This window comes from Panthera uncia, chromosome D4 (assembly GCF_023721935.1).
Source record: "Panthera uncia isolate 11264 chromosome D4, Puncia_PCG_1.0, whole genome shotgun sequence".
Taxonomy (NCBI): domain Eukaryota; kingdom Metazoa; phylum Chordata; class Mammalia; order Carnivora; family Felidae; genus Panthera; species Panthera uncia.
In genome coordinates, this window is record NC_064807.1 from 37,533,584 (window position 1) to 37,559,217 (window position 25,634).

The 25,634-nt window shown below is 38.4% G+C and overlaps 1 protein-coding gene and 1 pseudogene across 9 annotated transcripts in view; both read right to left on the reverse strand.

Moving 5' to 3' along the window:
* Positions 1-25,634, reverse strand: part of MPDZ (multiple PDZ domain crumbs cell polarity complex component) — a 162,550-nt gene that overhangs the window by 46,641 nt on the left and 90,275 nt on the right. For all 9 annotated transcript variants that reach the window (XM_049617511.1, XM_049617427.1, XM_049617260.1 and 6 more), the window contains 5 exons: positions 23,578-23,859; positions 23,171-23,294; positions 13,672-13,870; positions 7,750-7,854; positions 3,910-4,002 (listed from right to left, as the gene is read on the reverse strand). In XM_049617511.1, coding sequence (XP_049473468.1) covers positions 3,910-4,002; positions 7,750-7,854; positions 13,672-13,870; positions 23,171-23,294; positions 23,578-23,859 — 803 coding nt within the window. The remainder of the gene's footprint in view (positions 1-3,909; positions 4,003-7,749; positions 7,855-13,671; positions 13,871-23,170; positions 23,295-23,577; positions 23,860-25,634) is intronic.
* LOC125913008 (60S ribosomal protein L9-like) lies at positions 17,244-20,263 on the reverse strand (annotated as a pseudogene).

The window sequence follows — 25,634 nt, forward strand, 5'->3', positions numbered from 1 at the left end:
GAAATCTATAATCCTAGAGACCTAACTATTTAGTTCGAAAGGATGTTATCAGGTTCCTGAATCTTAATAATATTTGTATAAATAGTTTAAACTGGTTAAAATCCTAGTCCTCATATTCTTTCACTGTGGGAATTCTGTGAAAGACAAGAACCAAAACTTTCTTGTTTCTTAAAGCAATTCCTAAGATAAAATGGCAAAGTAAAGATGTCAGTAAATTTAGCCATTTGTAGGGAGACATTTAAGAATTCAGAATACGTATGTAGGACTCCTTAACCCTTCTCTTAAAAAGGAAAAAAATAAAGCAAAGAAAGAAAATGTCTCCTAGGGTTCTTTGTAGTTAGTGTGAATTGGGGAGACCGATTCTTATAATTTCTCAAACAATAAAAATAGCAGCAGGAAACACTTATTAAGAGCTTATCATGTGCTCAGCATAATTTTCTATATGAGTTTGTTTACTTTCATTCATTTTACAAAGGGAAGAGGCTCAGAGAAGTTAAACAACCTTTGGAAAATAGCACTGTATGTCTACATAGGGTCTGGCAGATAGTAAAGTGTTTTCAAATACAACATATTTGCCAGGAGAAAGGCTGTAACTCCTTAAAACACTGGGGAAGATAACAAGGACCGAGCTGCCGAATGACCAGAGCAAGGAACCAGACTCGTTATTCACTGAACAGGACACGGTAAAACATGCTGTGGACAGAAAAAAGGAGATGTGTGAAAGAAAAATGTTATAGAACATGTTCAGACTCAGTTGAACGGAATAATGGCAGCCTTCCTTGAGACCAATACACAGGTTTGCGGAGAGTGAAATTCAGAAAAGCAAAGGTAAAAGAGCTCTGAGGCCAGGCTGCCTGAGCTCTGAACCGACTCCCTCTTTTCAAGTCCCAATTTTTTGCTCCTTAACAATTGTGTGACCCTCTGCAACTTATTTAGTCTCTCTTTTACCCTTCCTCAGCCGGGAAATGGATCCAGTAAGTCTCTCTATGTCAATTACTGTGAGGACCAGATTAATAAAGGTATGCAAGGTGCAAAATAAAGCTTTGGCACAGAGCAAGCAATCAATAAATCTTTTACTACTCTTATTATGAAGATTGAGATTATGATTACTGCAGCAAGGTAAGCAAGATATAAAATTCAATCCAGATGACAGATGAGAAAATGTGTACCCCACCACCTTACTCCTATTATACCTATACGCTGCTTATTAACACAAGATACCATTTTCTAACCATCAGATTGACAAAAAAAAAACGTGTTTTTTAAATGATCCTATGATGTGGTCACAAGGACATGGGGAAAAGGAAACTCTCATATGTTAGAACTGCCTGATTTAAAAGTTGGTACAGCCACCTTAAAAAGCAATTTGACAACTTCTAATAAAATAAATAATACATTTAAATCTATGAGCCAGCAATTCCTCTTTTGGAAACATACCTAGATAAATCCTCACACATATGTGTAAGGAAATAGCTATATTTATGGCACACAATTATTGTAGTTGTGGATAAATGTTAACTACTCAAGTAGCAATCTGGGAATAAATGGTGGTGTATTCATGTGCTGAAATGCACTGCAACAACTAAACTGAATGAATTGAGTATCAACATGATGGATCTCCAAATCACTGGATTGAGAGAAAATAAGCAAGCAAGAAAATGGCACATAGAGTATGATACCAATTCTGTACATGAAAATCACATGCAAAATAAGAGTAACAGCTTATTTGCATTCTTAAAATTTATACTTTGCTAACAAATATCCTCTATTGCCACACAAAGTAAACTTTTTTAAACTGCATAAATGAATGTCCCATCATATTTCCCGTGTTGTAATGCATATTCATGACACTTGCTCCTCGTTTACTAAAAGCTCTGGTTAGTTCGACAAGCTTCCTCATGCTATTCTGTGAACTGTTCCCAAAAAATGCCTTAGCACAGGGTACCTTGTTTAAGATTTCTGGAAGCTCCAAACATATTCTCTCTGTAAAGTAGCTATCACCTTTAGAGATGTGAAGACTAAAACTCAGGCTAGAAGTATAAAAATCTTCCACTTCCGAAGTTACACCCAATTCTTTCTCATAATAAAATATCAGATTCCTGTGTTCAACATTTTTTATTTGCTTAGTTATTAGTCATGGCGGTGATTACTGACCAGGCCAACCACTGACTGCTTATTCTGCACAAGGCACTGTGCTAAAAATTTTACGTGCATTATCACACTGAATTCTCCAAATCTAAAAGATGTGATTATTAACCTCATTTTACAGATGAAGAAACAAACCTAGCAGAGATTAAGAAATTTATCTTAAAAAGTGTCAAACTTAGAATTCTAACATGGCTCTTAGGGACTCCAAACTTTTTGCATATTGTCTCCTAAAATCTACTTTTTCTCCAACAATGTTATTAAAAGCTGATAAATCTATCTTAAAATTAGACTTGTGATTTCTGTCCTCCAACAAAATTCAAGTTTATCACTAGGATCACCAGCTACAAAATAATTTCATCTAACTTACTTTTGCCTTTATCTTCATATAAACAAGAAACACCATAATCTATTTTCTGCCACAGATCTAGCATTTATATTTTGGTCTGAGTGTGAGAATGATTCAGAAAGACCTTGATTTCTTTAAGCAGCCTAAATAGCTTTACAAGAATTCCAATCAAAAAGTTATTTTATTTTTTTTTAGTGTTTATTTTTGAGACAGAGAGAGAGAGAAAGAGACAGAGAGAGAGACAGAGACAGAGCATGAAGGGGGACGGGCAGAGAGGGGGAGACACAGAATCCGAAGCAGGCTCCAGGCCCCCAGCTGTCAGGACAGAGCCTGAGGCGGGGCTCAAACCCATGAACCATGAGATCATGACCTGAGCTGAAATTGGATGCTTAACCAACTGAGCCACCCAGGAGCCTCTCAAAAAGTCATTTTAAATGGCTAGAAATGCTTACTGATTTTTGTGAAAGCAATATAAAATGTTTTCTACATTTTGAATATGACTCAACCAGAAATGTTTAAATGTAAGCAAGGAAATCATCAAACTGTATTACATCCCTGAATAGTAGAAATTTTTCTCTTCACAGTATTTTATTTATTCATTGTAGAATAAATATTAAGTGTTTACTAAATAAGTGCAAGAAACCATGATGATGGTCACTTGTAGATCTATTTATAGGGACGATCCAGTGACTACTTCTATTTTATACTTAATGCAAAACACCTTACATTTTTTTCCTTCATTATTTTGTGTGTCTCTGTATCTTGTCTATCCAAGTATATTACACTTCCTTGAAGGTAGGATTTCTGTCTTATACTTCCCTGTTATTCACAAAAACATGTGCATCCATAATCAGAGCTCAATAAATTCCTATGAAACTGGATTTGATTTTACTCAGCATGAATACAAAAATATGCCTTAGTGATGCATAGGGATATATAGGAACATATTTAGGAAAGTTATCTTTTCTATATATGAAATTGGCTCCAGACAGAGCATGGGTTAAAATAACTACAGCCTGTGATAACAAGATGCTTACACACGCGAGCGCGCACACACACACACACACGTTTTGAATATATATGCTATAAATGCTAGAGAAAATTTAAATTAACATTTGGTGGTATACCTAAGATCAAACTCTATAGAAAATATTATGCATTCTATCTACCTGTGCATAATTTTCTCTAGTCAACCACATTTTACCCCTACTACGTGCCAAACCTTTGTATACATGTTAGTTTCAACCCCGTGGAGTAACACGTTATCTTCTCCACTGCACACATGAAGAAACGGACGGTAAGGGATATTAAAACACCTTGCTTGATGTCACAGCAGCAAGTTGTAATCCAGTACTTGAAACCACACCTCCCTATCTTTAAACACTGAGTAGGCAGAAGACAGAAATAGTCCTTACCGTCTGGGCTGATTCCAATTACTGTATGCTGCATTTTGAAGCTCACTTTCTTCTCCCTCTCCTTCTTCTCGCTCTGGTAGTTCTGGAATGTCTCTGTTAAAAATTTACATAGTGAGTACTCCAAAATCCTAGTAAAACTATGCAAGTTTGTCTTATATATACCGTATTATTTATTTGGCTAAAAATGCAGAGCTACCTTATATTTTTACATACTTGGCCAATTTTACATTAAGGGGAAAAGAAAAACCTAATGAAACAAAATGAAAACCTTATATTAGAATCAATCTACCACAACTTAGTCTGGAGATATAAGATGAACACTTAAGATTCTTAGCTAGTCTGTTTCTTTCCCAAGGAAATATGGGAAAGGAACAAGAAAGGGATAAATGCAAGAACTTTAAAGAAAAACATTCAACAAGTATTTCTCTTTTTTAAAATTTTTTTCATGTTTATTTATTTTTGGGGGGGGGGGAATGGGGGAGGGGCAGAGAGAGAGGGAGACACAGAATCTGAAGCAAGCTCTAGGCTCCCGTCTGTCAGCACAGAGCCTGATGCGGGGCTCAAACCCACAGACTGTGAGATCATGACCTGAGCTGAAGTCGGACGCTTAACTGACTGAGTCACCCAGGCGCCCCTCAACAAATATTTCTTAAACTAAACATATAAGAGATAGAAGCAGCATGTGGGTTATAAACTTGTATGGCCCTGATTGATTCCGTTCTTGAAAGAACTTATCCACAAGTAAGACAGAAAATTAGCATCTCTGCCTCCTAAGGACAGACCAAAGCTTTCCCTTCAAGGAAGACAGAAGATGCTTTAGGTCCAGCTTCAGCCCACCCAGAGGGGTCATGCATAGAATACTCCTCACAGAAAGCAGTGTACAATGTACCTGTATTCAAGGCCACTTTTCAACTTCTTTAGGAATTCAGATTTTGCCAAATGCCAGGCACGTAAAAAAAAATGTGTTCAGTCTGTTAACTAATTTTAAATTAAACTGTAAATAAAACCATATCGATACATACTTTGTTTTTCAAAAGTGTATACGCTGCATCAATACATTGTAAGAGCAAGAGAGAATGATTAAATCGATTATAGTGTGTCCTTACACTGTTAGCAAAAATCGGATTTCTAAAGACATACGTGAACACATTCTTTTGAAAGCAGAGAAGGCTGTAAAAATTATAATTTAATAAATGTTTCCAGTTGACTTTTATAGAAGCTGAATAATCTAAAGAAAGTGTATGCTCAAGTTATGTCTATTCTCCAGTGATATGAATACTCAACTCTGTCAAATTGTATAAACTTTAGACTCTGAGATCAGAAGTCATATAACCCAAACCCAATAATCCATCTGTGTTTGAATGTGTTTCACAACATCTTTGGAAAGCAACTGTCCAGGCTCTCCTTGAATGTCTCATTCTTCCTTTGACCTAAATGTTAGATTTTTGGTTTCATGTGAAGAGGAATTCTGCCTATCTGTCCTACCCATTGTCGTATGTTTGAATTCCCTTCCTGTGCAAATTGAGGTAACAAGGTTCTGAATGAGGCTGGGACCCAGGAGCCTAAGCGTGACAGTGGGACAAGACTGATGGGAATGGGTCCAAAAAGGGGATTTAAGAAGGATGTTGAGGAGCAGACTGAGGACTAGAGAGACTGAGGGAAACCGTATTCCTGAAGATACAGGGTAGACAGGTGAAAACTAGGCTAACCCTCAGGAAATACAGCTGGAGGGAAGATGGCAGAGAAGCCGGTATGGAACACAGACAATAATGAGAACTTAAAATGAGTTCCTGAAATATTCAGTGACAGCCATGGGGATGAGAGAAGTTCTTACCCATCAAGCCCAAGCTCAGGGAGCTACACAGATACCCTCTCAAATACACTAACCTCATGTTCCTACCTTTTTAGCTGTAAGACTAATATCCCGAATCCTCTGATACAAAAACTCCATTTTCTTCAAATGATTCTATAATCCTAGAATCCTTTAATCAACCCAGATAAGCTCCTATAAATGTGCTGTTCATTCATTCCTTATCCATCTTAGAATGTGGTTTACAGGAATCAAGTGCCGTGTGCTCCAGAGAACAGAAGGGACCAGTTCTCTTCTCCTGAACTCATTTGGCTAAGAATGAATTAGACTTCTTTGCACCTGTGTTTGGCCACTACCAATGACATTTCTATCAAGTATAACAACTCTTTGTACATCTGCATTCAGATTTGAGAAATTGGCACAAGGTCACACAGTAAAGTAACAGAGGTAAGGTATGAACTGAGGCCATCTTATTATAAAACCTGAGCTCTAACCTCCATGCTATACTGTCCCATATTTTTATACTGGGCTTGTGCAATTCTCTCTTTGAGTACAAAGGTTAAGAACATAGGGCCTGACTGTTTATATTCTAATCTTGGCTCTGCCAATTAGTAGCTACGGAACTTGGACAAATTACTTATCCTCTCCGGTGCAGATTCCTTTTCTACAAAATGCAGGCTGTTTTGTTTTGAGGGCCCTTGTACTAACAGCAAATATACTTTCTCTGCAATGAAGCAGGTAGTCACAGCACTGGACAATCCAGGTCAATGTGCTGGGAGGGAGCACACAGTGCTGAAAGTGGCTGTTTCTCTAAAGACTTTTGAGAGCTTGTAAGGCCTCAGAACTTAATAGGAATATGATGTTACCTTGGCATAGTCTTTAAACTATTCGAAATAATATTTTAGGGGGATACTGGAATTATTGCTTTACCATTTTGACAGGAAGCTATAATCAATTAATGCCATTAACCATGAGACAAATTCTAGAGAGGGGTATGGCTGAACTGTGCACAGGGTGGAGTGAATACTCCTTTTCCCATAAAATTCATGAGGCCCCAAGGCCTATGACATTCCGCCTCCTTATTAGCTCATAAAATACCTTTCCCTTCCCTAATGCTTTCTGTATTACTCCAGTCATGAGCACTTCGCAGAGGAAACCGTGATGCTGTATCAAGATACCTGCACAGTCACTGGACACCCGGGTGTTCCGGGATGTTCTGACATCCTCTATGGAATGGCAGAACTCTTGTGAGAACACTCCAGAATGTTTGCAGAGCCATCACTTCTCTGCCATGCTTAAAGGGAAATCTGGCACTCAGTTGTTAATGCAACTGAAAAAAACAGGCCTGGGGTTGAGAGTGTAAAATGGTTCATTCTTCATGGAAAAGCAATTTGACAACATTTCTCTTCCTGTGTTGAACTCAGTCAGCAGCAGCAGCAAAATTTACTTTCTGACATTCTTAGGGGAGATAAGAAAACCTTCCTCTGTGTTAAAGGTTCTTAATAAATTATGTGTCAAAAGCCTTCAAAAAGCCATACACTGTCGCCTAACATGCATATATACAAAGATGTTCAGTTCACAACACTCCAAAAGAGTAAGAAATAATCATTAAAAATGTTTCTGAATTGGTATGTATGTTAATAAAAAACTAAGTATAATTTCTGAATGTGTTTGAAAACATTTATGAAAGAGGAAAAACCATGATACAATACCATACGAACTGTAGGCTCCAGGGAATCAATGAAATAATACTGAAATCTGGGGTAAATTCCCAAAACCCAGTCTGTTAAAAGTACCATACTGAGTGGTGCAACTAAAGAGGATTTTAATTTCTTGATTTGAACTGTCATGTATTTTCCACACTATATGATAATTTCTCAAGTAATGGGGGCTGAGTATTTTTAAAATCTTAGAAGAGAGAAAAGGAATCCATTCTTTTTCATTGTTAGTCCTCCCTGACTCTGGCTCCTAAAGTCTTTCTAGCTTTCTGTATCAGTCACTCATTGCAGCCAACTTACAGCTTCACTCACCTGCCAGTATATGAAGAAAATATATCCAGTGCCATTATTCCTCCAGATTGTTGCCCCAAATTTATTTTGAACTCTTCCAAATGTTCTGCAGGCACATAAGTAATTCTGAAACAGAACACAATCCAGGGGGAAAAAAAGGAAGCAAAGTTTTTTGCCTAACAGGCAAAGTTTCTGAAATATAGAAATAAAATTATATTGTCCCTTCATCCCTATTTTTTCATTTTTTCATTTAACAGCTTATTCAGCAGAGAATCCAAACTTGGAAAAGATAAAGCATCCTATAAGCAAAAATAACAGGTTAAGGTTTACATTTTTTTTTTTAGAGAGAGAAAGAGAGAGAGAGAGACAGAGGAAGAGAGAGAGCATCTCATGTAGGTTCCACACTCAGTGGGGCTCGATCTCAGGATATGAGACCATAACCTGAGCCTGAGCCGAAATCAAGAGTTGAACGATTAACTGACTGAGCTACCCAGCTGCACCTAAAGTTTCTTTTTTTTTTTTTTTTTACTTTAAATGTCAAGTGACAATTAAACTTTAAAATGCTGATAAACTATATGCTTACTAATAATTATGTGAGGGAGGAAAGCAGCGTTATTTTCATTTCTGAATGAGAAGAGTAACAGCAATTTTTAGAAAGATCTACTAATCCTTAGAAACATAACAAGCAGCAATAACACTGATTTCATCCAAAGATTTCTGGGTTCCTTAGCAGACAAAAATCAGGCATGCTCTACTAAAACACTACTTACCCCAAATTATTTTATATTCATCCATAATATATAATTAATTTTAGGCACTGATAAGCATTATAATAATTATATGTTAGCTCTATTAAGTTATGAACCCGAAAGTCTGAAGTTAAACTATCACAAGTTTATGGGAAGATTCTCTTCCTAATTTGGAGCAACTCCCTAATAAGCTATTTTGGTTTTAGAGAAAAGCCTGATATTTGCCCTTGAATGGTCACTTACTAATTCAACAAATACTGGCTGAATGCCTACAATATGGAGGGCATGAAGCAAGATGCTGACTACAGCTATAATGTTTAGAAACTGATATTTAGAAGTTCAAGTTTACTGCTGCCCTATAAGGCTACAGAACTGATTGATACAAGGCTACAGAACTGATTGTTCAAGGAGGTGGTCCCGAGATCTTCAAATTAAGGAACAGTTAGGTAAGAGAAACACTCAATTTGAAGTTGGTTCAGCACCTTGTGCAACTAAAAGAAGAAGTATGTATCAAAATTGCACAATATAAAAATCATGAAGACTATTAAGCCAGCTATCCATAACTTACCCATGAAGACAATAAGTACATAAAACCTTAGCAATGGAGGACAAGGATAAAAGGACTGTCTTTTATGCCATAATAAAATAAGAATTATACCACTGGCATAATTTACTGAGTGAGGAGGATATGTAATTCCAGACATATTGGTTATCCCATAAAAAGCATTCACTCTTGTGAGGTCACTTAAATTTGGAGTCAGAAGACACAGCTCTGTTGCTCATCAAGAGTGTAATGGGAGGGTAAATCACCACGACCAAATCCCTATATCCTCAATCACGAAAAGGACGTCACTTTTTATGAGGCTGTTGTAACCCGAGAAGCATAAAACAAATGCAGCGCAGTGCTGTACCAGGGCATCAGCTAGCCTGGTCGCACCTGATCGCTCTGGCCGACTCCGTGGACCCTTGGGAGTCTCCTCATGACACTTTTACCGCAAGGATCAAAAAATAAAGCAGCACAGTTGAGAGGGTTCAGGAGTACACTGGGAGACAGAGTCACATTCTAATTCTGGCTCTAGCTAATTTATTCATCTATAAAAACACCTTCTCCATGGTGTTAAAAATATATGGAATAATAAACTTGAATTTATCCCTTCAAAAATAATGAGTAAAAAATGTGTAACACATTATGTCAGGAAGACTGACTCTATTTTACACGAAGACAAGTAAAGATAAACCTAAAACTAAAAAGCCCATTCAAGAAAACTGGCATTATTTCTGAAGACTCAGTAAAGGTAAAACATATAAATAAAAGTCAGGTAAAACATATAAATAAACATAAAAATAAAAGATAAAACACATAAAAAGACTTGTATAAATAAATAAAAGTCAGGAGTTGAGGGGGGAGCTGGAACACAATAGCAAAAATAATAATAATCAGTTCAAAGTATTGTTTTTTTTTTCAATGTTTCGAGAAGGAAAAAAGGTTTCTAACCCCTAACAACGCTGAAAATGAATTTTCCTCCGTGTTCGTCCCAAATTGTTTTTTTCTTTTACCAAGGCTAGGGGACAGGGAGTTTCACAAATATTTTTCTGATACGTTAGATGGCAGTGAGAAATGGAAAAGAAGGCAGTTTTCATAAGTAGTTAGCCCACAGACAGCGAGGACACCAGAACAAGAGGTGTCACATGCAACAGCACATGCAAAGCAATTCTAACACACGCCTGGTCATACAGCACACAAAACCTCCAAGTCGCCAGAGCACCAAAAATAAACACACCGCAACAGCTTATTTGACAGCTGTATTAAAAATTCTTAAATGTAAACCAATCTTTGGTTACAAATGGGGTGGAAGAAAAAAGAATAGCATTAGGAACGCCGAAATGTGATACGGCTATTAATCCCGAGACCGCGTCTGCACATGCAGACATTCCCTGACAAAGAGCCTGGTAGCTTAGTAGTTGGAAAATGTGATTTTCAAATGAGTTCACAATCAGCAGTGCAATGTGAAAATGTAACAATCTCATAGTTCTTTTGGGATTTATGTTCTGAAATAAATGGGGGGGGGGTGCAAAATGTATACACTGAATCTATTATCTGGATGTATCCCTGCACTGGGAAGTTATAAAAGCATGAAATGGTTTTCACAGACAAGTTGTAACACACAGCCATAATGAGCTTTTGAATCACCGATACTCACACACAAAAGGGGGCTCGATCATCAGCAGGTGCTGTAGAAAATCTAGAATGTGAAGCATACGCCGCGGCATCTTTTTACAATGGTGTTAACAAATGTCAATGTCTTGTGCTGAATGTGAGATGCATACATATGTAGTTAAAAGTGGGTGCTCCTGGTTGTTTTTTTTTCCCCTTTCCACCTCCCTCCCCATCTACACCTCCCCCAGAAAAGCATCTGCTCTTCACTGGTGTCTATAGCAGTGATTATTAACAAGCATGGAAAAATATAACTGCAATCAATCTTTTATTCCTTGATCAGGAATTCATCCCACACTTTGGGTTAAGGCAGGTGAATTCTGATTCAGCTTGGTAATTATCTGGCAGATGTTAGAAGCAGCTGCTGCTAAGCACAAAACCCTGGCTATTATTATAGGAATATAAGAGCTCCTGGCAAGGTGGAGTGAGAAGTGAAACAGTGCATTCTGGTGAGGCTTCACATCTGGTTTTCCATAGAAAATAATGAAACCTGGAACTTAAACTGGCTGTTCTTGAACTCTTGAAACTCAAATTATCTACCCAGGCACGCATGAACGCACACACACCAAGTTCCCAGCTATCTATCGTAAACAGCAAAAAAGAAATTCGGTACATTATCTTCAATAAGCAATGATTTTCCTAAAACCCGCCAGTTATGTAACTGAACCATTTAGAGCCTCTTATTTTCTAAGTCCCCCCAATACGCTCCCTCCACTCCTATCCCACATCAAGCTAGGCTCATAACCAGAAATAAAGAGGAAGAGACGTGGATGGAGCCTACATCCAGCAATGACTGCAAAGCTTAACTGGCCAGGGGCAACGTTATGGTTCCATTCAGAGTAGTGGAAGGACTAGACTTTCTTTTTGGGAGGATTATTCACAGAGCTTTTAAGGTAATTCTAAACCTTTGCTTCATAAAAGCAAGTGATAAGAAGGGGACGGGGCCAAAACACTTCGCACAAAACGCACGGAACACGCTGCTCAGCCCTGGTCAATCTAAATGGCTATTTGTGTTGATCATTTAACACGCTTTTTCTGAAAAAGGATTATGTGATTCTAATTTCGTTCTACCATTTACCCAGTGAGTCAAATCAAACCCATCTGAATCACAGCCTTACCAGGACACTTGAGAAGAAATCAGTGTGTTTCGCGTGTTTCTGCCTGTGTACATCCCCACACACCTGACCATGTGAGAAAGAAATGGATTGACTGGTCTTCAGAGGAGGGGAAGATGCAGGACTTTTCTTATTCTTTACGATATGTTCTGACTCCTGGGATCCTAAAGCAGTAATTCATGAGGTTCTCTCTTTAGATATCCTCAAGGCCCTCATGAAGCTGCTGTCAGCATGAATGGGTCCATTCTGGTGCTGAATCAGAAGGTGGGAGAACAAACAAAGCAAAGGACAGTAGCAACGGAAATGAGGAAAAGAGAAAAAATGACTTTGGGAGCTTGAAAAAGTACCCTGAGACTTTTCTAGAGTGGCCTAGATGCCTAACTTAGGCCAAAACAGTGTCAAAATCGTCTTATTTTTCGGCCACTTTGTAAGTTTTGCGGGACATTCAAACTGAGGGGGAAGACTAGACACAGGCACCGTTTCCGGGCCTCAGTGCCAAAAACTGGGCAGGGGACTTGCATTGGTGCCTAGAGCATAAGATATGCGTATCACACAATAAATCAAATGATCAGTTACCAGGCCATGTGTGTTTTATACTCCATCTAAACCATGTAAGCTAAAAGCCTTGCAAAAAAGGGTCTCCATGTGGGTCTATATCATTCATCTTTGAAGCTAGATGAATGGGCACTGGTCTATAAGTGGTGAAGAAAGCTCTTAAAGTTTCTCTTTTTTCTTAGAGGCACTGACATTTTTAACGTATTCTCTTGGACTCACATTATTCAGATAATTAAGGAACTGTCACATGATGAGATGATCCATTCCATTACAAAAGTCAAAAGGGCATGCAAATTTACAAAAGTCCATCACTGAAATCCTGCCTAAAAATAATACTTCTTTTGTGTAAGATAACAGAATCCACTTCAGACAGTATATATTTTTCTGCTATTTGCTGATGGCAGAATGAAAAACAGATTGTAAATACAGTTTTCTTACCAAAGCTCTAGCAGTATATACTTTGCACAAGAATAATAGAGAATGCAGTCAGTAAAATAACATTAATACAGCAAAGTTTCCCATACTGGTAATCGTTACTTCAATGTAAGCTAAACAATCTTTCCCTGTGCTCTTATTTTACTATTTTATCCCTTATACATTAAATACAAATATTCAATAGTTGATGCGAGAGAAGAAAAGCCAAGCTATTACACTGATGAGGTGTGTCAGTCATAAACTGATTTTTATGTTCGCTCAAGAAATGTTTTGTGACTTAAAAACCAAGCGACATATATGATGTGCTTTTAGCACAGTATGGGATTATGGGATAGTTTTAAGCACTTCCTGACAAAATGGCCTACATGACCTACAATCAGACTATACCAACAGATTGGTGAATTCTCTTGGATCACGAGGTAGTTGACCAAAGGGTGAATTATGGGTCAGACTGACACTGTTCTATATAGTCTTTTCCATGACCGACCACTGAAAAACTAGCTTAGTTCTAGGATTCGCATAGGTCAATTAGGTAGTACACAGTTCCTTATACTGATCCTAAGTGGACATCCTGTTCTATGAGAGATGGCTCATATCACGGAGACCTAAGGTTCTTGCAGAATTATTAGAGTAAAATTAAACACAGCAGGCAATTTTTTTCAAATATTTAAACATTGTATCATCTTAAAGAAACTATATCTACAATCAAGAACTATTCAGGAATAGTCAAATTCCTGAGTGATTTATTTTTAATAAGCGTGTGATAATTTTAGCATATTAAACAGAAGTACATACTGAAAAAAAAAAAAAAAATGATCCGTGAATCGAACTTCCTGAATTTCCCAAGCCAAACTGGAGTCCGAATGATACTTACTTAATGTCAGGCCCGATGAGAGAGTGTCTTCTCAACATCGCTCGTGCTTGGGCATTGGTTAAGCTGATAGTAGATTCTTCATTAATGGACAAGATGCAGTCCCCAACGGCAATGCGGCCATCTCGACTAATGGAACCTCCGTGAATGATACTTCGAACGATCATCCCCAAGCCATCTTTATTAGCACTTACTGTCATCCCTATGGTAAAGGGGAAGCACAGATACTTGACCTTCAAATTCATTTCAACTTGAATTTAATATACCCTATGGATTCACAGATAAAAGAATAGGAGTAACTTTTTTATCCAGTAAAACACAATCAAAAGGAAAGAAAAAAAATGTTAACACAAAATTTACTTTTTGAAATGGTTGTGAAATTATAGCAGAAAATGATACTCTATGTTAGACATATCAGAGATGAAATAGGTCTACGTTGTGGAGTGACTACAACTCAGGTTATTGATGTGTTGCCCCTGAAATAGAAAACGCTCCTGAGGAAAATATTTTGACAGAAACAAGTCAATTTTATAGCAGTTCGTTTCTTAGACATATAAGAGAATAAATAACAAGACTACAAAGGGAAAATGAGTTGTGTAAATTAAGAAACTCGTGCTATTATTTATTATTATTATTTCTAGTTCATTTATTCATTCAGTATATATTTACTACATGCGTACTATGTGCCAAGTACTATGCTGATTTCTTGAGATTAAAAAAAAGGATAGCTAACACCAAGAAGCTTTTCTTCAAGTCTTATCCTCAGTGACTGATGTACAGTGGTCTGTTTAACTGAAGTGATGTGGACTTAATCCTAATCTCTTCCCATTTTATCTCTAAGTCTGAAGTGCTATGAGCTCCAGATTTGGGTATTTAATTGCCGTCCCGACATGTTCCCTGGATGGCTAACAGGAGACACAACCTTAGGATATACAAAACTGAACTTCCAAGTTTCCGCTTACCGTATTTCTTCCCATTTTTGACAATGGCACCAGTACCCTACTCTCCATTTCTCAAAGCAGAAATGTTGGAGTTGTTCTCGATTCCTACCCCTCTCTCTCAGCTCTTGTATTTAATCCCTCACCACGTCCTGTCATCGCTGTCTCCAAAATGTATCGCAAATCCATTCACCCTTCTCCGCTTCCAGGCCAACCCCACGCCAAGCTGGCACTTCTTGCCCCACCTTTTGAAAGAGCTTCTCAACTGGTCTTCCCATTGCACTCTTGTCACAGCAGACACAGCGACCGTTCAAACAAGACAAATCACATCACTCCCTTGTTAACAATCCTTCACCAGCGTCCTGTCGTGCAGGACACACCTACAACACACTTAAGTGGCGCAACCCAGAGGGCACTGCTGGCCTGGCCCTCCTGACTCGGGCCCTTCTTCAGCACCACGCCCTGGGCTCCGTCTCCTCCCGCCATGTTGACTGCCTTCAGAAATACACCTAGTCTCTCCCCACTTCAGTGTTGGCCTCACACCTTCTTCCCGAAGCTCCCGTACGGCTAATTCCTTCTTGCTCGTCACCACCACTTCCTCCAAAAGGGTTTCTCAACAAACGCCCTCTGGATTTATATTCCCTTCTCACCCTACCCTTTCTCCAAAAATATAAAACTTGTTGAAATTATGTTTAAAACTTCACATAAAGTAATGTAAATTCACTTAAAACCAAGTGCTAGAAGTTCCTTCCAAACAAGATCATATAATTAAATAATATAAGGAGAGGTACAACTCTGTAAGGGTAGTTTGCAAAAACCTGCTTTGAGAGAAGTCACAAATTCCTTTTTAGGTTTTGTTTTTAATATAAAAATAAAGAAATTCTAAATACTAACATTTTTTAAAAAAATTTTTGATGTTTGTTTATTTTTGAGAGAGACAGAGTGAGAGCAGGCGAAGGGCAGAGAGAGAGGGAGACACAGAATCCGAAGCAGGCTCCAGGCTCTGAGCTGTCAGCACAGAGCCTGACGCGGGGCTTGAACTCATGAACCGCAAGATCATGACCTGAGCCAAAGTTGGAAGCTTAACCGACTGAGCCACCCAGGCGCCCCTATATGTTTATGTTTAATTTTTTTAAACATTTATTTCTTTTGAGAGACAGAGCACAAGTGGGGGAGGAGCAGAGGGACATGGGGAGACAGAATCTGAAGCAGGCTCTAGGCTCTGAGCTGTCAGCACAGAGCCTGATGCGGGGCTTGAACTCATGAACCGCGAGATCATGACCTGAGCCAAAGTTGGAAGCTTAACCGACTGAGCCATCCAGGCGCCCCTAAATATTAACTTTAATAATACCAAACTAGATTTCTGAGAATACCTTTCTGAGAATAATCCTGACTATAATGTTTCCAACTTGATATTTCATACCTGGATATGGGACATCTGAGCTCTAGTTACAGTTTTCTGATAGAAATGAACTATTATCAAATGTATTTAAAATATTGTTAAGACTTACACTGATGATTTCTAAATGTATTGTTGTCAAGGAAACACCCCTGCTTCCCATAAAGCAACAAGTTTGGATACTGTTTCACCCCTAGTGGGTTTCTTACAAGCAAACAGGGTGGGTCTGGAATGTTTCAATAGGTACTCTAGCTTGTCCTGATGCTGCCAGCCTTCCTCCCATCAAGACCCACCAAATAACTACTATGGTAAAATTAAAATTAAAAGGCAAGAGTACGAAACAAAATTTAGCTCAGTGGTATAGACCAGGACTCTAATCCATCATCTTGTTCTCACTGCCACCATGTGCTGGTATAAATAAAGCAAGTCACTGGGTCACCTGGGTGGCTCAGTCGGTTAAGCATCTGACTTTGGCTCAGGTCATGATCTCACGGCTTGTGGGTTTGAGCCCGTGTCGGGCTCTGTGCTGACAGCTTGGAGCCTGGAGCCTGCTTTGGACTCTGTGTCTCCCTCTCTCTCTGCCCCTCCCCCACTCACACTCGGTCGGTCTCTCTCTCTCTCTCTCTCTCTCTCTCTCTCTCAAAAATAAACATTAAAGAAATTAAAAAAAATAAAGCAAGTCACAGACATGGGACAAATCATCATGAGCTACAGTCAATATGACCTCTGAATTCACTTTTAATGGTACATTTAACCCACGATTCCACCAGCTACTAGCTATTAAAGTTTCCCAGTCACATTAACTACATAAACCAAGAAGTTGGCACCAATTTGCTCAGCTTATACTTTCCTTTCACTAGGTGATAATTTTGGGGGTTCAAGAAATTCTGTATAATATAATATCCACTAATGAGATTTTACTTGTAACTTCTAAGATCTCTCAATGTTTTTCCTGCAAGAAATAGAATAGAACAGCCCAAATCACGCACTGTAGAACCAGAGAACTGATTCCAAATCTGAGTTTCACCACTTCTAATCAGTATGGCCTTGCGCTGACTTAACATCACACTTGGCCTCATTTTACTCATCTGTAAAATGGGAATAATATCTTTTAGAGTTGTTTAAAGAATTATATGAGAAAAACATGGGGAGTACCTTTCAAAGTGCCTGGCGCAAAGTTCCCAAAAAAGTACAAAATAAAAGCAAAAGAAAACTCACAAAAATGTATTCTAAAGGCATCTCTAGCCCAATCCAAAGCTATATTGCTCTCTAAAAGCTAAATGCAAATCTCAGCTTTATGTATTAATTTTTTTAACATTTATTTATTTTTTGAGAGACAGAGAAAGACAGAGCTTGAGTGGGGGAAGGGCAGAGAGAGAGAGATGGAGAGAGAGAGACAGAATCCGAAGCAGCCTCCAGGCTCTGAGCTGACAGCATAGAACCCGACGTGGGGCTCAAACTCACAAACCTGGAGATCATGAGATCATGACCTGAGCTGAAGTCAGACACTTAACTTGACTGAGCCACCCAGGTGCCCCTTAATTCAGCTTTAAAGTAAAGCATATTCTAGTAATCTTGATGTAGCCTTGGGCAACGCAAGCACTAAAGTGTGACGTATGGTACGTGAAAACCAGAGACAGACTAAGGTTTGAGTACTGGCTCCACCTTCCAACTGCTGAATACTTTTCAGAGAAATTCCTGAGTCTGCCTATGTTTCTGTTCCTAATCAGTGAAAAGAAGGTAATACCTTTCTTTCCATCTGACCTTTTGACCTTTTCTTTTTACCTTCAAGTTCTAATACAATGTAATTAGCCAATGGACCACAACCTTATCAAAAACCATCAAGATTAGATTTTTTTTAAAAGATATTATGTGCATGTGTATGTATTAGCATATAACATTTCTCCCTTACATCTGACCTTTTGACCTTTTCTTTTTACCTTCAAGTCCTAATACAATGTAATTAGCCAATGGACCACAACCTTATCAAAAATCATCAAGATTAGATTTTTTAAAGATATTATGTGCATGTGTATGTATCTGAACATAACATTTCTCCCTTAAATTTAACAAAGTTAAAAAAGAAGTGATTCATGACATCAAAGCAAACAGAATGTGGCAGCTTTTATGGAAGTCTGTCATTTATTAACAATTTCTTTTGGTTATCACTAGAGAAAGAAACAAATTATCCAGAAGGCTGAAAGTGCAAACAACCTTATACAGTTAATTAAGGGGAGACTATGAATCTAAGAAAATGTGTTCAGTGATAGACCCTTTCAGAGCATACTCTCCTATCAGCACAAAGCCAGCCTCTATTCAGATTTTCTAGAACATAAACACACTTTTTTGTTAATTTACATTGTAAAGGCAACACTTTTTAAAAGCTTAAATGAATGATTTAATTATTTTAGTGTTTTACACAGATTTTAAATAGTCCTTTTTTTGTGATCCCTTTGCATTTCTTTACATAAATGCTATAAAAATCTGAATGTCCAACATCTGTCAAATGAGGTAATGGATAAATGTTCTTTCTTTGGCATACTGAAGTTGAACCCCAAAACGCTAGAGGAACCTCGATGGGTTCCAGGAAGTGTAACATCCAGGAACAAAGCCCTGAAAACATTTTGCATACATAAATCATATAAATAAAACTACAAGTTACTTATACTTTTATATTACAAATTAGTTGGCAAACTAATGGTGCTATAATTTCCCACTTACAAGTAAGTGGTTTAGTCTCACAAAGCAAATGAAACGGCTCCCTTATGCTTTTATTTAACCTTATTTTCTTTTACTTTAAGAAAAAGCCCCAAATCAATGCAGCTTTTATTGCCTCTTTAAAATATCACAAGGAAGGCTGGAAAATCAGAGAAATCATGTGGCATCTTGCTGTTTCTGTAGCTGAACGACTTAGATCTTATTCATCAGCGTGCTGGACTGTTCCTTTTTCAGAAACATAGATGCCATCCCAAAATTTTCCAATACCCTTGTTTTTAGCTGTTGCGGCTTGCTGAGTCAAAGCAGCTGAGTTTGATACAAATTCAACGTCATTTCCTTCAAGAATTAACTCATCTTTCTGGGTTTGAGATACTGAACAAGCAACACCCGGACTCACCCAACCCTGTGGATGTATTTTTCACCCAAGAAATTTCAGATTTCAACAGAAGGCTTCTCCTGAATAACAACACTGAAGGGGAAATGAGCATACACAGACCTCATCTTAGAACAGAAGCCCAGCGTAACGCCCTTGACCACGTTCTGCACGTGACTACAGATAGTACAAATGGTAGCCAGTTCATTTGTATTTCCCCACCATTTGTCAACTCAGAGCCTCTTCTTTTTCCTTCCAAGAGACTGAGTTCCATATTGATGTGACTGAAGTCCTTCCGCACAGTTCCTCCGGGGACCTTCACTGTACCGGTGCATCTCTTCAGAATGACGTCAACATTCTCTGCTCTGTCGACGGTCTAATTACTGACAATGGTCTTCATTCTCACAGTAGATGCAGCAAAGAGCTCTTACGATTTAATTTTAAAGTCAAACTGAGGTTTAATGGGATTTCCTGGGACGCCCGGGTGGCTCAGTCGGTGAAGCGTCCGACTTCGGCTCAGGTCATGCATGATCCTGTGGTCCATGAGTTCGAGCCCCGCGTGGGGCTCTGTGCTGACAGCTCAGAGTCTGGAGCCTGCTTTGCATTCTGTGTCCCTGTCTCTCTCTGCCTATCCCCCACTCCTGTTCTGTCTAGCTCCCTCAAAAATAAATAAGTGTGAAAAAAAATGTTTTTAAAGGGATTTCCCGATATGGTAGAACGCAAGGATAGTTCCCCTTTCACTGCTTTTTTTCCATCATCTTAGTGTATTTCTTACATCTAAACTTAAAAGTCAAAGTGTCCAACAATAAATGAAGGTGGTGCTTATATATAAAATGGCATTATTACTTAGTCTTAAGAAGGAAGGAAATCCTAAAAAGCCTAATAAAGGAAATTCTGACATGGGATTTGAATGAATGAGTCTTGAAGACATTATGCTAAGAGAAGTAAGCCAGTCACAAAGGGACAAATACTGTATGATTCCATCTACAGGAGGTTCTTAGGGACAGTCAATATATATATATAGACACAGACAGCGGAATGGGTGCCAGGGGACAGGGAGAATGGGTATTTATTATTTAATGAGTACACAGTTTCAATTTGAGAAGATGAAAAACTACTGGAGATGGCTGGTAGTGACAAGCTGTGCAACTATGTGAATGGACTTATTGTTACAGAAATACGCACTTAAAAATATTTCAAACGGTCAATTCTGTATATCCTGTATGACGCTAAAAAATGATATAGCCTGACATACTAAAATAGAGCAAGCAAAAAATCCACATGATTGTCTCAACAGATGAAGAAAAATATTTGACAAAAGTCAACATCCTCTCAGCAAACTAAAAATAGGCAAGCAATCCAAGGGGTCAGTTTGTAAAATCAGGTATACTCACACCATGGTTCTTACAAGAGTCTCCCAACTCCTTCCAATATAATCTACCAGCCTGTGCCAGAATGATCTTGAAACGCAATCAGATCATGCCCCTCTTCTGCCCTTAGCAACCACCTCCGGTAGGAACCTAAAGCAGGAGGGTGTTAGGACAGACGTCCTGTGTCCTGCACAGGAACCCCTCCAGCAACTGTAGCCCACCTATCATTTCTTCAGCTTCAATTCTCACTCTGCCCACTGTCACACCCCACCTCATCCACGCCACAGAAACCAGTCATGTTTCACATCACTCTGCCTCAGCTCTAGCAGCTTCCGATTTTTCCCCATCCCTCAGTTATGTGATAAAAATCTCCCCTTTGAAATCTTTCTTTGCATTCTGTGTCCCTGCCTCTCTCTGCCTATCCCCCACTCGTGTTCTGTCTAGCTCCCTCAAAAATAAATAAGTGTGAAAAAAAATGTTTTTAAAGGGATTTCCCGATATGGTAGAACGCAAGGATAGTTCACCTTTCACTGCTTTTTTTCCCCAAGAGCTTCATCATCTTAGTGTATTTCTTACATCTAAACTTAAAAGTTAAGGTTACTCGACACTCAGAGTAGGCATCAGTTATTCCTGTTAAGCTTTCAAATGTTCTTTATATGAGTGTCTATCATAGCGTGTATTTTAATGCATTTAGGATTCTATATGTTGATTTTCTTACTCTCTAAAACTCATGTTCCTTGAAGAAAGTGATTAAATCGTGCTATCTATGCATGGTGGTGGGAATACAGAAGACAATAAGTGTTTGATAGTTGAATAAATAAATACATTAGAATAGGGGTTTTCACATGGGCTTTGCAAAACCTCTGCCTTACAAGCTAGTCAAAAAAATGGGTTCCGTGGCCAATGAAATGTGAGAAATGCTGCATTCTATAACCTCTTCTTAGAGATCCACAGTGCACATCTGAGTGCCGAAGATTCCAAGAAGTATTTTTTGCAAACAAAAATCTGTCTCCTTACGTGTATCACATTCCAGACCTCTAAACTTGTAGCCCATTTACACTCCTATGAACATCCCACAGAACTAGTATTCAAAGTAACATGCTTTCCTTCCAGGGGTGTCTGGGCGGCTCACTCATTTAAGCATTGTACTTCGGCTCAGGTCATGATTCCAGGGTTCATGAGTTTGAGCCCCGCATTGTGGGCTCTCTGCTGTCCGTGTGGAGCCTGCTTCAGATCCTCTGTCTCCCTCTCTCTGTGCCCCTCCCTGCTAGCTCTCTCTCTCTCTCTAAAAAAAAAAAAAAAAAATTAATGGGGGGCCGTGCGCCTGGGTGGCTCAGTCAGTTACGTGTCCAACCCTTGATTTCAGCTCAGGTCATGATTTCACAGTTTGTTAATTTGAGCCCCGTGTGGGGCTCCATGCTGATAGTTCGGAGCCTGCTTGGGATTCTCTCTCTCTGCCTCTCTCTCTCAACTCAAAATAAATAAGTAATAAAAAATAAAATAAAATAAAATTAAATTAAATTAAATTAAATTAAAAAAAAAACATAAAAAAACCCAAAGTAACATGCTTTCAGAAACCCTGTATTACCAGATGAAATATTTCTGACACATTTAGATACCCGTAATATGTCTCATAATTAACACATTAATAGGAAGCTCTGTAGCTTAAGTTCTATGTTACTCTACCAAATACAATATATAAGAAATATTATAACTACGGAGAAATTCTCTGCTATAACTCTCCATTTAGCTGCTGTTAGCAGTACCTGGATGCCACCGAATGGAACAACATCCTGGAGACAGAGATTGGAATCCCGCTCAGCAAGTAAGCACTGTTTGGCTTCTCCACCAAGTCTCAGATTTAACAAGGAAACAATACTCTTCCGTAAGATACCAATGCAGAGGAAACTGCCTGGTCCCATGACAGAAGAACATCACCTCTGATGTGGAGCTAAACAGAGTGTCTCGGGCCACGACTGGGCATCCAGAGCAACTAATTTATGATCCTATTTATCAGCACCAAGCGCTAGGGACAGAGCTGAGTCATCAACTCAAAAGCCTGTGCTCTGCCCGCATACGGTTTTAGCTACTGTAATTGGGACCGCATGTCTACAGGAAATCTTCTTTGTCCGATTCAGAAAGTTTTGTGACTGTTCACCAAACGCAACCCTTTATGGGGTTGCGAAAACCCCGCCACCTGGGAAGAAATACTGAATAACTTGCATTTATAGTTTGGTGCTGGCACACCTGGCTGTCTTTTTAGTCTTTATTTCAGTGAATGAGAGAAATTAAACACAAACTGACTTATGCATAACTGGTAACATTCAAAGAAACTAATAATTTACTTTTTCAAAGAATTTGAAATTCCAAATTGCTGACTTTTCATTTTCTAAGAATTCCTTTTCTGATTTGCTGTTTCATACACAAACAGTTCGTATATCTGTTCTTGAAAGTAAATGATGCTCGTGAATACTCTTAAATAATTAAGAGAGTGAGGGATTTACGCTAGTCTGAAGTAAACAAACCTATTAACCATTTCAGGAAAAATAAAGAGTACATAAAAAGAGAAACCATAAAAACTATAGGAAGATTTGAAACACCTTTTTTATCACCTACAGCCAACAATGCTGAAACCATGTTTGATATTTCTTCTTTGGCAAGAGGGTTGAAGAGGCAAGATATATGTGGAAAGGAAGGGACTTACCTAGGCTAGAATTGCCTTTTGCTATAGTAATAGTCCTCTCAAAAGATTCGTTGGTTATATTTTGGAGCATGACGCACTCAGCAGGTGAGGTCAGGGAGTTCTGCTGAATTAAGAACTCGGAGCCCTGACAGGAAATAAATAAATAAATAAATAAATAAATAAATAAATAAGTCACATGGAAAGGAAAACAAGACTTTGGAGTATGATTTCAACATCACCCATATTCTCTAACTGGTTGCGCTTTCTTCAGCACGAAGCTACAACCAAAACAAGTTCATAGGTTGGATTCTGAAAATCTCAGCGTCAAGAGAGCACTTGCTCCAAATGCAGAGACCAGCCTGAATCCTCGACCACGACACTGCTTCCAACCTCATCATAATATACGATACGTATCTTTACAACGTTACCTTTCCAGCTGAATCAGGAAGCACAGAAGTAAGCTCTGCACTCGATGTAATTTCAGTTGGCAGGTGAGATTCAGTCCATGCTCTCGAGTTCTCACATTCGTATTGCTGTTCAATAGCATTTGCAGGTGTATAATCATTTACGGTAAAGCCAGAGGCAGGTCCCGTGGTCAAGTCCACTGAAGGTGGACTCTCGTCCTGTCTTGGCAGGAGATTCTGGGTGTACAGTTCCTCCAAGGACATGTGCAGATCAAGTACTGGATCTGAAGAATTTTCAGTAACATCCTGATGATGAAAGAACAAAAGGTAAGAAATCATGGCCAGAGACATCAGTGTATTTTTTGTAAGACCATTTCTTAATGAATAACTATCTGGTAGAAAACAAAACACAACACAATTATTCATTACCCAAAAAGTATTAGCAAACATACAAATTCTTCACTTAGCTAACATTCTGTAGATGTTTATTTTTATAATGCTTTTGAATACATTTCCTACAAATCATAGATGTTATGTTCAACTGAGTTATTCTTGTATACTGTACACGAGATCGCTGAAATACAATATTCTATTCTATTCTATTCACAAATAAAATTATTTTTAGTTCAATCCACACAGGAAGGCAAGTAACTTGTATTTTCAAATCCTATTTAAACAAGCAGTTCATTTTCAATCAGTATGAAGTTCCTATTTAATATCAAGAGAATATTGATTCTGATTTACAAGAATCTCCATGAAAAAATTATTTTGATAGTCACTTGTAGGTATTTATGGAGAACAGAAAGCTATGTTATTCAAATTATTATAGGGAAAATTCTCATAAATATTCTGCAAGATATACACAGGAAATATTAAGAAGGTATATAATAAGGTATAGGTTCTAAAGTAGGCTCTCTTATTAACAATCTATATACATCACCGCAGAACCCCTCTTGGCTTTATACTTTACTTAATTTCTAAAATTCCCTGAAACTTTAAAATTCGGTCCTTCGATATAAATGCAGGCATGTACTTACAACAGACATACTGTATCACTTGTGTGCTTTGGGCAAGCCGTTGCTACACGAACTGCTAGTGAACAAACACCAATGTTCCCTACAATCCTCATAATTAATATTTTTAAAGTATAAGAGTAGCATATGAATACATTATCATCAGCAAAGATTCAAGCCGTGCAGATATATACGTGTGTGCTTACAGAGTACAATCTGAAAGCTTTTCCTCATGGCTCCTACTCCCATTATTTTCCCTGGTAGAAATGGCTGGAGTCAGTTGGATGTCTGTCAGAAGTTTGTATCTATTTGCATAATAAATAGATACACATACACGTGCGTACTCATGCATACTACATGCACTTGTACATTTTTAAAACCTCACTGAAACCATTAGTTAAATAGAATGTTTTCACTTTCTTTATTGAAGTATCTAATATCTGGGCAGGAGAGATTTCCATGTCCGTAAATAAAAATCAACTTCGATCTTGTGGCCACAAAACTATTCCTAAGTATGAAAGGCACGGGAGCACAGACTCTGGAGCACAGGCTCAGATGCTCACTGCATCACTAGTTATACTGTGTGTCGTGGTCCCCTCATCTATTAATTGGGGAAAATAAAAGGACATATTTCAGGACTGTTGGGAGGACAGAGAGAGTTAATACCACAAAGTACTGGGACACCTGGGTGGCTCAGTTGGTTGGGTTAAGCATCTGTCTCCCAGTCAGGTCACCATCTCGCGGTTTGTGAGTTCAAGCCCTGCGTTGGCTCTGTGCTGACAGGTCGGAGCCTGGAGTCTGCTTCAGATTGTGTGTCTTCCCTCTCGCTCTCTGCCCCTCCCCCACTTGTGCTCTCTCTCTCTCTCTCTCTCTCTTACTCTCTCTCTCTCTCTCTCAAAAATAAACATTAAAAAAATTTAAAATAATACTACAAAGTACTAATAAGATATCTGACTTAAGAGAAAATGCCTAATAATTATTAGCCATTGCTGTTATCTTTATTACACATCTTTGTGCATATGAGAAAATTTATTTAGTATAAACTAGAATTATGGGTCGAATAATATG